This window comes from Nylanderia fulva, unplaced genomic scaffold (assembly GCF_048542155.1).
Source record: "Nylanderia fulva isolate GAGA-0341 unplaced genomic scaffold, ASM4854215v1 Scaffold30, whole genome shotgun sequence".
NCBI classification, from domain to species: domain Eukaryota; kingdom Metazoa; phylum Arthropoda; class Insecta; order Hymenoptera; family Formicidae; genus Nylanderia; species Nylanderia fulva.
In genome coordinates this window covers 2,577,364-2,592,040 of record NW_028190369.1, presented here as the reverse complement: position 1 = coordinate 2,592,040, position 14,677 = coordinate 2,577,364, and the positions used below count along the sequence as shown (strand labels likewise).

The window sequence follows — 14,677 nt, the reverse complement described above, 5'->3', positions numbered from 1 at the left end:
ACGTCAACATAGTCGTGCAATATTTTCTCGCCCAGGGGAAGACACGTTTTTCCCATAAATTCCATTGCTTATTATTGCGGCTATTATTATGAACCCGGCGACGTCTTGTGAAAGATGTCATATCCAGGAAAGTTTTCTCCATACAACCGATATCACAAGGGTTAAAGGGTTTGTTCGGATTTTCTCTCCGAAGAAAAACGGGTGACACGTAACTGATATTATTATATCTGAAGCGGAGACGCGATGGGGGATAACGTCTATAAAAGGAAACGCGAGGTTTTTGTGCGGATTATTATAGACTACCGCATTCGTGTTGATTACGACGACGAGAGAATCGAATGAAAATTACTCACTTGTACCTGGCCCGGTAGCTTATCTTATCAGGAAAGCTTACGTAATACATATTTTCAATCATTTCACAAATGTGTCTTGGCGGAAAATATTGATAGCGACACAATAGAATCGCGAGAGAAGTCAAACCATTTACATCGCAAGTTTTATTCATAAACCGCGAGATGAGTGTCGGGATAATAGGCGTTTAAAGGTTACAACAGTGCATTATATATAAAGAGAAAGAGAGAGAGAGAGAGAGAGAGAGAGAGAGAGAGAGAGAGAGAGAGAGAGAGAGAGAGAACTTCGGCACGCCGGGAAAATTACAATGAAGCCCTCGCATCGGTGAGAGCTTTGTTGAAACTTTCCCGTCTCACGGAAGCATGAAATTTCTTAACTATCGCGCAACCGTGTAAGATACAGCTCGCGAAGTAGATTGTGTCTGCATTTGGCTCGCATCTATTTAATGTCGGTCATTGATGAGATTAACTTGAATATATTAGTACCGTCCTCGATATTGTCCTCGATATCTTAAATCTGTTTGAAACAATTGTTGTAATTTTTTTTTCATCGCGTATTTTATTCGGACAAAACATTTTTAATGAAAGAATTTATAAAGCCGACTTTTCTTCTTTATTTAAAATGTTTGCTAAACAAGCAAGACAATTTAATACCATAAATTGTATGATTTTCGTAAGCGTGAGGAATATGTAAATAGATAAAAACTTTGCAAACAATAACATGTTATATATTTTCATAGACAACACACTTAATTATCCGGATTAAAATTTCAAGTAAATTTCACTTTTTGTGCAAAATTATAAATTGAGATTACATTAAATTTAAATATCACAATATTTACACGGAGAAGTAAAATAACGATTCTTCATAAAATTTTCGTTAATAAAATATTAAAAGGCGCAAAAATTATTAATCGCATTATTCAAGTGTAAAATTGTAAAATTGATTGTTATGTTAAATATTTATATTTTGTAGAATTCACTTTTTTGCTAATAATTCTTAAATTAATCAAATGAAGTCCTCTATACACTCATATATTTACGAATTGAACACAAATTATTTCTAAGAAATGTAAAAAATTATGATGGGGCATTCGTTCCCCGGCAGCTCTTTCATAATTAATTATATAAGGACTGCATCGAAAACGATTATATCGAGATGAAAGATTTCACAGCAAAGGGGATGAACTTTGACTTCAAGAAGACAAGGTCGCGATAATCCTTAACACGACGACGGTGGCTGCAAAGTCGTGCATTGGGCGCGTCGAAGGATGCCTCTCTGAGGCGAATCGTATACATCTCCGTCTAAGATCAGTGATGCGACGCAAAATCACCTCGCAAAGCGCGACGTTAGACAAAGCACCGAGTTTTACTCGGCAATATTCGAGTCGGATGTCAAATAGCTGGTCGCCGTCTGTCAGCGAACACGACGCGTTGTAATCTTTGGCGAACCATATTAAATTACCACCGAATATATATCCGAGGAACCGACCGAGAATATCCGCTGGCTACGCTTACAAACAGAAATCGAAGCGACATTCTGAGAAGTCTCTCCCTTTCGGAGAATTTCGAGAGTTTCGTGTAGAATCTTGCGATTCTATGTGAATGAGGCGGGACTACTAATCTAAGGAAGATGATGCTAATTGCACTTAATATACCCAACTAACGACTCGAACTCGGATAATCAAGAATATAAATTTCCAATTACGGGCAAACCGAGCGTAGAAAAGAATGTACGATCTAAGAGTCTCGAAAAGATTTACGTCATCGCATTTATCGAGCGAATATAATCGGATGTAATGCCGTTCGTTCTTTCGCACTTCCGTGCCAAGATGATAATCCCGTATTTCACCGCATTACACGTTCTTCTTTTATATATATATATATACTGTTCGGCAATTCTGTTTTCTCTCACGACATATACTACACTTTCGATAAATTTTTCCAATATTCTTTCGCATTTTCTCCCTGATAGATATATCTAAATTCTATACCAAGTGATATTTCCACATTGTAGAAGCACAATCTTAACGAAAAGTATTGTAGCGTCTAATGCGTTCCTTCGAACCAATCAACCGCGTCAATTTTCTCGCCGACGATCGTGTTTAATCACGTGGAATGATCGACACGTGACGAGTAAGGTCGCGCGACGTATCTTTGGAAAATCTGTCGAAAGCGCTAGGAGATAGAGTCATTACACGGCTCATTTTACAGCAATCTGCGCAATTTCGGGGAAGCTGTAAGAAACTCTCAGAGAACTCACCTTAAAATCGATGTAGCCATTCTTATCCATGTCGAATGTGCGGAAAACATGATCGCAGAATTCCTCCGCGTTGCCGGACGGGAAGAACATTTTGTACATGTCGACGAATTTCGCCGGCGTTAACCTGCCGTTAGGACAGTCTTGCTGTAACATTAAAAAAAACGCAAGATTGTAAATTCTCGAGTTATGTTTTAAAAAATAAGCGCAAATATTTATACACACAAAAAGATTTCGCCCAAAATAACAAATAGAAAATATTAGAATTAAGAATATAGCGTTCTACAGAAAATTAATGTAAATTTCATTATATATAAAAAATATAATTTCGTCTCTCGAAGTAAAAATAACGTCAGATCTAACTAAAATTGCGTCAGATCTAAATTTTACACTTTGATTAAAATGTAACTTTCACTCCTCCCGATCGATTTTCCGGGAGAGGATTTAGATATAAGTGATATAATTTTAGTTATATATGCGTATTTTTACTTCGAGAAACGAAGATTTAATACATATTCTTTTACATTTAACAATCTTACATTAAATTTATATTATATTATAAAATGATATTCTTATCTACCTTGTTGACTAAGAGGGAGATTTTGAAAAAAAATGACGTCGTTTCGTTTCAATTTCTTTTAGTAGCAGATTATTTATTAGTCCTAACGTAGTGTCGTTTGTCTCGACATTTTAAAAACGAGCGGACAGTGTCTGTTCCTGCGATATTTCTCAATCCTCCGCAATCGCGTTTCTGAGATCGATAGACGTTGGCGGCAATCGGGCTCCATTTATTTCAATCCGAGTTGAGTTACAAAGTCGATTCATCGCGTATTGCACGAAACGGCGAAACTGGAAACGCGACCGGGTTGCGAAGCGTCCGCTAACGACTCCGTAGTTTAATTAGACAGTTTCGGACGCCACGCTTCACGGATTGCAGCTTCACGCCCGTTTAAATTGCCTGAGAAAGTACGTGCACAACTTTTCCGCGGCATTAGCAGCTTCCGCGAGAACGTCACGTTCTATTCATCCGCGCTGCATCTCGCGCGAATCAGTTTCTGCTCGTGAGCTTTGTAATCGAGATTGATTTATCTCGTAGAGAAGCTCGTCTAAAATCCTATTCGCGAGACTTCCTAACGTGTTTTCGACATAAAAGCACTTAACCGATGTTTGAAAATTTCTTGAAACACATGTTATATCACATAATGTATGCATGAGATAATATATATGTTAAAGAGATAATACTCTAATTAAATCTAATGTCATCAAATTTATTATGTATACAATATATCTCCATTTAATGAAAATATATGAATATTTAGAGCAGATTATATAGATGTATAATATTCATTGCGAAAATTTAACTGAACAAGTTACGTTTGAATAGAACGTGTCAAATATTTGATAAATAAATTAATAATTGCAGTACAAAATACATTAAGTACTGTATGAAGTTAGCTTTCAAAATTATTTCACACGGTTGATTCTCGACGCACATTATGTCACAATATACTAGTGATATAACATCAATTATTTTCACGCGAATCTTTAATTATTATTAATAACAGAAAGAAGCTTGTGAGATATTAACTAAATAAATTAAATGCGAAATACCATATAAAAGAGTTACATAAATTTTAAATTTCTATAAAAGTTAATAATATTTCATGTAAAGCTCAAATTTATTACGACTCTTACTGAGCTTCACAAAGGAAGTCTTATAACGCAATCTATCATGAAACGTGTTAACGATTGTTAAGAATACCTCTGAAAATACTGTTGTATTTAAACTGAACTTTAAGGTTTTGTGACTGACGAAATGAGCTACGAACGGATAAATTTACCGGTCGTAATTTAACCGCGCGAATTCTGATTTATGAAGTTCCATAACCGTTTCATATAAGTTCGTATTACCACTTTCAGCTTCTTTATGAGAGAAAATCTCGGAGAGGATCGCGTTTTCGCGTCTGACTGCACATGCTCATGAAATATCGCAGCCTGTTTAATGTGGCATAATTACGAGTACGAGTGGGGCTGCTTTATTTACTCCGACTATCACGTATTACGGATGCAATATTTATTAACGCTCTCACTGTAGATTTTATTTATCTCTATCTTTATAAATCCTTTAATTTTGTAAATTTCCATTTATTATGATCTTAATAAATACGCTCGATACTTATAATATTTAATAAATACGAATATAACTCGCTGTTCATTAATAATAGTTATCATCTTTTAATAAAAAATTGTGATTTAACGTAGGATATTCTTATTTATATATTTAGAGAATCTATATAAATATAAATATTACTTTCCCTTCCAGTGAGATTTATAAATATAAATTAATACTAATTTTTTATACACACATATATGTAATATCTTGTTTTATATAATATGCGCCCTTTTTTAATAAAATTTTTGATAAAGCTTTATAATTCAATTAAAACAATTTTTGTAATAAATTAATTATAAAACAAATTTACTTCTATTTCCAATATTTTATTTCAATGACCATTATCTCATCTTAACGTAATGAATGTTTAAAGTTAAGTTACTAATCTTTATAATACGAAGATGTAGACTAGAACAAGAAAGAGAAAACAGAAAAATTGACATAAACACATAACTAGAAATTATTTAAAAAATGTGTACATTAATAGTGAAGTATTAAAAATTGTGCTATGTCATCAATATACAATAAATTATTCATTCGTCATATTGAAAAATATTACTCTGCATCGACAAGAAATTATAATTATGTTCAATAAACATCATTTATTATATTTCTAGCAACACACTCGCATTGTTTATCCCGTGTTCATATCTCATTAATATTATTATCCACAGACAAACAAGGAAAAAAACACTGTGTAATGACATATAAGCATTCTAACAATAAGTCAAAGTAAATATGAATAAAAATAAGTTGAATGTTTTTAGCAGGAGATAAAAGTGAAAAAAATTGTTTGTATGTTATAATTATAAAGCATAAAAATAGTTTCTCATAAACAAAACACTAACTTGAATATCTTTTATCATCACTTTCATTATTATGTGTAGTTATATAACGTAAAATATATACAGCAATTATAATAAAATCAATATTGAATTCGTTATGAAAACATATAAAATCAAAATAACACACCGATAGTATTTTTAATAAAGTGTTTAATATAATTGATCAATACACATATTTCATAACGATTAATACTCACTTTGAAACCTTTGTACCATTCCTTTATAGTGGCTTCATCGTATCGCGTGTGCGACTTGAGGAAGTCCATATCTTCCTTGCTCAACTTGTCTTTGCTCCCAAAACAACCCATTTTGATACCTGCACAATCAATAAAACATTTCATAAGAACAAACGTTCAATAGTAGTGTAAATAAAATAAAATATTTTAGAGACGCGCAAAAAATAATTATTATCAATTTACTCAATTAATCTAATTTCTGAAAATATCAAGTTTTTTTTCTTGTGGCACTTTATTTCCATATTTGGAGAAGTAATTAGGATTCTAGATCTTACATCCTGAGATGTACAAAGTTTCATTCTCAAACTTTTGTACACGTTAGAACAGTGATTTCATCTATTAACGCGATTTTCGCAAGCGTAAGTAAACTTTCGCGATGAGTCTGAATCAATCAGTTAGTCATCGCGTGCAACGCATATTAATATCAGAGAATTTATGCGAGTAGCATATTGAATATACAAGTCAAATCGGAAAATAAATTAGATTTTTAGTTGAAGGCCTTCCAACTTCCCTAATCTCTTATCTCACTCTAGCCTGTTCTATATTTTATCAGAAAAAAAAAAACATTTGCATATCTCATCTCACAATCAGTAGCATACTAGCATATTAAGTATCGATCTTTTCGCAAAACTTTATAAAGACACGCATTGTTATTCATATGAAATATAATAAGTTTATGCAAAGAATATATTTTTAGTATTATTAATAGTTAATATCATAATTTAAGTTAATAGAAGACATTCAAAAAATAAATATAAATGTATATAAAAATATATTAAGTTTTAATTTTATATGTTATTAATTTAATATATTTAATCTATTTAATCGCGTATAAAATCAGTATATACATAAAAATTTATTAAAAAAAATTTTTGTTTTAATATGACATTAATAAATAATAAAAAGTCAATATGTTAAATTATTTAATAGTTAATGCATTAGAAATATGGCAATAGAATAAAAATCATCGTAAGAAAATAATTAAAATTCTAAAGTTGTATTCCTTTTGTTAATTCCGTATGTAACGAGTTTTATGTCTCTGAAGAGAATTAATGAGAAAACGTCTTGTTTAACTTTGAAAAAATATTACTTGCGTTAATTACGTCACTAGCGTTTCGCTTGCACGTGAAATGGAATTTTAATGTGCTAATTTTTCCCAGGGGAAAGACAGAATTTTTCAGGCATTTGTAAAAGATTTCTAATTTTTTTTTTTTTTAAAAAGCAAAACTAGGTATTAAAACTTCATTTTTGTTCACAATACGCTATACTAGAACGATAAATATACGCGAGGCAGATTTCATGCAAGAGATTTCGCGAAAATATATATAATTGATGCTTCGTGCAGCAATTCTGTGTGTAAGGTGACATGAAACCGAGCGATCTCGATAACAGTCACACGGAAGTTCTCGTTATGTGGCAAGAAGCCGTACGCAATTTTCGTGATGTCATATATTGCGGCACGCACGCATGCACGCAATGCACGTAGTGCACGCAACGCACGCCCATCGATTGCATCCAAGCCGAAACTCGACGTCGCTATATAACTAGGAGGATATCGAAACCAAACGCGTGATTGGAATGACAATGACGTACGCTATACGCATATGTATGCACGTTTCAGAAAGGATAAACGAGTAGAATGTCTTTCAATAACTCTCAAAATTAATCTCTTCTGTGTAATAAAATAAGCCAAAGAATATTTTATCAGAGATTTTATTTACTTTAATAATTTATTTATAAATTATATTTATGTTTATAAATATCTCTCTTTTTCTCCCTCTTTCTTTAAATAATTATTATATTTTTCCAATTTATTAAAAGTATGTATTCTGTACAAAAATTTTACACTTACTTTTTCTATTAGTTTTATAATTATAATATAATTTCATGTTTTTCTTCTCCAGATTTTAGTCAAAGAAAATTTGACTTTAATGTCAAAGGAAGGAAAATGTATCGTCCCTTATAGAGATGGATTCAATATCATAATGTAGAAGTTACCCTTTGCGGGTGGTCTTCGGCCCCATCTCCGACAAAGAGATTTATAATTAAACGCAACTAAAATTACGCAAATGAGCAAATAATTTTAGCCGCATATCTAATTATAAATCCATAGCTAGGTGAAAAATAACTCCAAACGCGATCAAAAACGTATCTGATATCATAACTCGTGTAAAAATTATACCACGTTATTTTCTCTTTACCATCACTTGAAGTAGCTATCGAATTTTCGATAGAAGCTGCACAAATAAAAATTACAAAGAATCGATAGCGCTTTTCTGTGTTCTAAAAGTGCATTAGTAAAATGTTCAACTCCTCGATCGTGTGCCAAGATTTATAAAGGTACAATATCTACATGTACATATTTTATCACTGTCGGATATAATTCGGCGCGAATGCAAATACTGAAAAGGAATGAAGAACGCTAACCGCTTTAATGTCAAAGGTTCAATCTACAGCGAATAGTTATTTAACATGGATGGTTTAAGGAGTTCTCCTCTCTCTTGATAAATGAAGACCGAAACCGTACAAGTAGATAAGAAAACATTCGGCAATTTCGATTCCTCTTCGAAACGCCCGCACAAATACCACCGTGGAATTAATTGCGTTGACACTGACACGTCGCGAATAGTGTCGTAATGGACGACGGTCGATTTGCGGCTGGAATTTTGAGAGACCCACCGGCATTTCCAAGTGTAATAGGCGCGTTTAGGATCGGAGGAAGGAAAGCACGCTCGTGACCGGTTTGGGAACGACACTCATTCGTGATCCATCGAACGGTTTAATGGTTCCCCGGTATAACGTCGCGTTTTGTTCCGAATCGCGAGGCATACTTCCAGGTAGGTATAGCGTCGCTCCGGGAACGTCGTAACGCAAAACACGTAAACGTAATTAACGTCTCCTTTCCATCACGTCTCCGCTGCGGCGCCGTCCGAACGTCGATGAAGTCGCGCTCGCCCGGGCTATTTACGAGATTGAGCGCGCGCAGATGAAGATTAACTGAGGGTTCCGGCGTCACGAGAAACCGTGGCCCGTCGTGTCCGTCGTGTATTATACGTGTTCGTTGTTTCGGGGGAAGATCGTTGATTATTCCACGTGGCGAACTCTCTACAAGCACTCGAGTTAATGCGCCACAGGCTACGTATTTTGCCAGGGGAACTTTAAAGTTCTCGCTCGCGAGAAGAAATTATATGCCCGAAGCCCGCCACCGATGTTCCTCGAGCGAACGCTTGAAACACTCGCTGTTGCTAAGAGAAATTACACGTACATCCGCTGTATATTAATTCCCCGTCGTAGGAAGTTTTCGTTCCTCGAAAGTTTTAACGGCGAGGTGAAACCAACCAGATCCCGCCAGAAAGAATTTATCGGTCGCGTACTAGATGAGGTAGAGAGATTATAGTTGCTAATGCATCTTTTTCTTCTTCTCATTGCTTGATCTTTACAAGAGGGAGCGAGAACTTTGGTAAATGAGTTGAGAAACTTTTGCGTTGGAAAAAAAATTACGCTGCTAATGTCTTCAAGATTCGTAGTTTTCGTCATTTAAATAAAACTATTACCGAAGAATGAAACAAAGACATTTTTACTGTACATTAATTTTGTCGTAATATTGCTTTTCAACAGAAATAAAATAATGATGCTGGAAAGAAGTTAACGCTGGATTTCGAAGATTGGCAGAGAGAAAGAGAGAGAGAGAGAGAGAGAGAGGAAAATTATAATTGCTAATGAACTTGCTTCTTACTTTTATGCTACACTTGCTGCTCGAGAGAATTCCAGCAATTAAATAAAACTCTGTTATTATAGAATTAACATATTTTGTCTCCACAGTTCTATTGCTCTTAGAGGTATCGTTAAGAGCGCGTTTCAACAATTATATTCATCATTTAAGAAAAAATAAGGCTCTAAGGTCAAACGCAATAGTTCTGTTCTCTTTCGTAATGATAATCATTCATTATTACTAGGAAGTCATTCATTAAAATAATAATTCCATTAACTTCTCTATTATGAAGGGGAGTTGATGAAGAGAAAATAGCTCAAGAGTCATTTCTCCAAAGCATTTTAATCTCAAATAAATTTTCATTAAAATTTCATTGAAATGTCTCATAATGCACAAGAGAAAGCAACAATAAAAAAGGTAAAAAATCTGATTTGAAATGAAAAAATTACATCCAAATGTAACTTTATGATTAAAAAAAAATTAATTTCATGCATGACTTTATTTCTCATGATACTACATGTATGTGCATATATGTATATCCATGTTCCGTTTTTAAAATTGTGCACAGAGAGCGACGATATATGTACAACCACAAACGACAATTATTCATAAGGATAGTATTACGAACAATTTCGTCATGCATGAAATTAATTGTTTATACGAGCAGTCGTAAACGAAGTTATTACATTTGGATGTTATTTATTTATCCTAGATTTTTCATCTTAAATTAAATTATTTATTATTATTGTTTCTCTCTCGTGCGTTATAACGCTTCACAAAATTTTAATGAAAATTTATATACACACATATATTCGATATTAATTTCATCGCGAATGTTACCGCGAAACTCGCGAGAGCAACTTGCAATCGTCGGCTGCTCTTCATGAAGCACGTTGCAGTGATCTCTTTTGTGAGTAAAGAGACGTTGCATGAAGCAACCATTACCGCTGTCATCCATAATATATGTGTACACGTGAAAAATGTTTACAGCGTCGCTGACGTAACTATCGCGCGTCTCTTAGCATCGACGGCCATAAAGAATTAACACCGGAACGTCCGGCTGATGCGCATATCGGCAATTGCATTGACATCACATGCATCATATGCGCGTGTTATTGTCGCCATCGGGAAGATACACACGCGACATAAATTCGCGTAAGTGTGTAGAAATGCGCGGAGAAATATGAAAACGCGCGGTAGCCGTCGTGTTTATTATATGAATGCGACTCCCTTTGTTTTTCCCTCGTTGTTCCTCGTGGCTTTATTGTACTCGCATTATCTCCGCTGTCCGCTTTAAACGAAACGTTCCACTCCAATATGCGAGTAAATTAAGCCTATCTCGTATATACACGCTTCTAGCTCCTCTTTTCGTGCACATAAGCGAGCGTGTAAAAACGAATCAATGCGAACGAGGTGAATCCGAATTGTTTGAATTGAATAAACAAATCGATTTCGAGAGATGCGCAATTTAGAATTATATATGAAATGATCGGCTTGGGTTTTTATTCTTCGACTGTATAACTGAATATATCTCGTTCGTTTTTATTCCCAGGCTACTGCCGTTAACCACCGAGAGAAGAAAGAAGAAATGGAAAATTCAATAAAGTAATATTGCGAAGAAAGGAAATTTCTCTCGGAAATATAATAATGTAAACAGAGTGTTTAAACACTGTATACTTTTATTTCTAGAAATTTATAGACTTTTCTTAATACACGTGTTGATCTTTAACGCCATTTTTTCCCCTTGATTAATTTGTCTCTATATAATATCGCGGAATCGAGTGATATGTTACTCAACTGTGCAAACACGTAACTGGATATCGTCGGGAAGAGGAGAGCAATACCTAAAATTAGATATTTGACCGTATGTACGTAATTATCGATCGTTCATAAGACCGTAAATGTTTGCCGTAACAAATCGAAAAGGAACTTTGTAGCTTGTTTAATTGTGCAATTTTCTTTCATTGTTAATCTATTTGTCATAAAATGGGCAAACAGAGGGAGAGAAAAAAGAGAGAAGAATGCGATACTTTTTCTTACATGTATACGGGAACCGTTTTATAGCCAAGTACACCCTATTAATAAAATGATGATACCTATTATTAACAGCTTGACTGATATATTTGGCTATAAAACTACTTTTGTGGTAAGTGAGAGAGAATCATGTGTAAACATATCGACGTGTATTTTATCGACTGCGAGGTTTTTATGAAATATCACGATGATATTTTACTCTAGATGGAAAGTACAATCAAGTGAATACAGTTATTGCAATCATATATATCATATATATCGTTTCAATAAAATCGCAATGTGAAATCTATGGTTGACACGTTTCATGCAATTCAATATTATAGAAATCAGTATAATAAAAAAGATATAGATATACAATAAAAAAGAAAGAGAGCGAAATATGTATGAAATATATAAAAAAAAATATAAAAATTCATTTATACTTTGCGTGTTTCATATTTTTCTTATCAATTATAAAAACAACTTTATATAAAAATATACCTTTATTTTGTGCTATACATTTTTAAATAAAATGTATCTGTGTCGTGTGATGTTTGGCCATTTATTTATAAATACTTGAAAAACGCGATTGAATTTCACTCGATCAGAATTTTATTCGCGTTTTATATTATTTCTAGACTTTTACAGCATCTCGGTAACTGTATAATGTCTTATATATAACCAGATCAAAAAAGTAAAAAATAATATATAGTAGTGACTCTCTATATTTTTGCAAAAAAATGTTTATTCGCCAGTCAGACTGCCATCGCGACGACGATGCCTGTGGTTTAAATTTTTAAAGGCCACCAAACATCGGCCAAGTATTCGTTTTTATTTACCGAACTTTGCCGCGAAACCGTGCGGCGTTGAAAAATTTCTTAGGAGTTGCCTCGCCCTCAAAAACTTTCTGAAGACCATCATTATACAGCCCGACTCGAGCCTTTGACCTGGTAAAAGTACCGTGGGGCAGTTTCATTAAAATTTCTAGGCAATACCGGGAAAATGTTACCCGGGGAATATGCTGAGCCGAGTTTCGACGATGTGTCCTCCTTAAAGAGGCTTTGCGGATTTTGTCGTATTAACGCCGATGGTGAAACTTAATCCTCGGCTAATCCTAAGATTCCGACAAATAAACTAATCTATTCGACTTTATGCACCATTAGAACGGATGCAATTGCTTTCGCTTTCTCAACGGAAGGCCAATTATCGACGTGCTTCGTTTTATCAAGTAATTGTGTACATTTTTTTAATAATTAGTTTTAATTATGTTTTTATTACTTAATGTGTATTATTATAATCATTGAAATGGAACAACTAAAATAAACTAAAAACTGACATCCTGTATTCCTATGAATATTGTTACAAATTCATTTACTAATTCAGCATTTCTATTTGATTATATAATTTATTTGTAATATATGATGTGCTTTAGATTATTTGCATCCTTTCCATTTCGTGTTGGTGCACATAACTATGTTGATACGACAGCAAACATCGTGAATGCTTTTAACAAATCGTTTGAATTTTTGTTTTTCACAATAATCACATTGATTTCAACTTCACTTAAAAAATTTAAATACATATAATTTTAAAATTTTCCATCATTTTTTAAACCTATTTCTATAGTAGCGTTAGTATCAAAAAGTTTTATTTTTTATCTATAAACACTCAATGTGTATTCTACTATTTTACAATTTGCACTTTTTTTGATAATAAGTGCATACTAAAATATTGAAAAATGATATATAAAAAAAGGTAGCATTAAAATTTTTAAAAACAATGACGGCAAATTATTATATAGAAAAAATATGTATGTACGTCAGGCGATATTGTGATACGAAATCGAGCGTGTGGGAAGGTTCGCTAACACTGATCAAAGTTAAATAGCATAATAGTGCAGTATAAGCAATGTTGAAACTATGTAAGGGGCATAATAAGAGGTTACATAAACGGAATAATAAGCAGTGAATTATGCACTTATCGTTGTGATGACCTTTTGTGAACCGACCAAATGAAGACAATGAAAGCAACGAAATAATGCCAAGACCGCGGCGCTGTTATGGTGTTCGCTCATGTTAACGCAAGTTACGATGGACAATGGTGCACGAAGTGGAGAGAATGCAAAAAATCCAGCCGGTGGTCCGTGGATGTTGCAGCATCCGATAGTTTTGAATATTAAAGCGACAATAACGAGCTGCACGATGCATACGAAACTGCGAATTTACCCGTAAAAATTACGTCAATAGGACAATATGAAAACGTACATTTACCTTTATAGAAATAAAATTCACACATATATTCTGCATTTTTGATTAGTATTGTATAAGAAATAATTTTATTTCACTGTGCATTATTTTCCGCCGAACGTTTAAAATTAAGCGCACTTCACATTCAATCTTGAAATAAAACAGAATGCAGGAAATTCATTCTGATCTACGTACTTTACTTTCCCGACTCTATTATGTATCTTGGAAAGTAAAGGGAGAGAGGGCAAACTTTGTTTCTTCCCTACTTTTTATATAATCCCGTATAAATTGAAAAGTCCCATAAAACTGCGAATGGTAAAATTTGCAAAGTATTACGTGCTGATGATGTTACAGGATATCAACATTCGTTGTTACGCTATTTCCATCCATCATATTTGCATGGCGCGCCACACCGCGATGATTAATCGAAGAAACTTAACATTTTACGAAATAACCCATCCGCGCCGAGGAATTAAATAATAAAACACGATTCAATTTTCTTTCGCTCGAGGCATTTATTCAAAATTACTTCGTACCTAATTAGTTTCAACGCGATCGCGCACACGTCCGCGTAACACACAAGCAATTTTAATAATCCCTCGAGTCTGAGGAAGATGAATCGAGTCGCGACCAGTGATAAACGCGATCTGACCACGCACGCAAACCGCGTTGACCTAAAAAACTAAGTGCACCTGAGCGCAGGCGACTCAGCGATTCAAGACGAGAATGTTAATTAATCCTGCAAAGTCTGTAGAGAGAATATAATGCGAAATATATACCGTGCGACGTGAGACTTTATTACTTCTGACTGGTTGACTTCTCTTTCACGAGAGGAAAAAAAT

The 14,677-nt window shown here is 34.0% G+C and overlaps 2 protein-coding genes across 7 annotated transcripts in view; both read right to left on the bottom strand.

Moving 5' to 3' along the window:
• Nucleotides 1-14,677, bottom strand: part of Nca (neurocalcin homolog) — a 154,007-nt gene that overhangs the window by 38,448 nt on the left and 100,882 nt on the right. The gene's annotated exons all lie outside the window — the stretch shown is intronic.
• Nucleotides 1-14,677, bottom strand: part of LOC114930555 (neuronal calcium sensor 2) — a 128,517-nt gene that overhangs the window by 13,081 nt on the left and 100,759 nt on the right. For all 6 annotated transcript variants that reach the window (XM_029302356.2, XM_029302357.2, XM_029302359.2 and 3 more), the window contains 2 exons: nt 5,826-5,944; nt 2,614-2,757 (listed from right to left, as the gene is read on the bottom strand). In XM_029302356.2, coding sequence (XP_029158189.1) covers nt 2,614-2,757; nt 5,826-5,944 — 263 coding nt within the window. The remainder of the gene's footprint in view (nt 1-2,613; nt 2,758-5,825; nt 5,945-14,677) is intronic.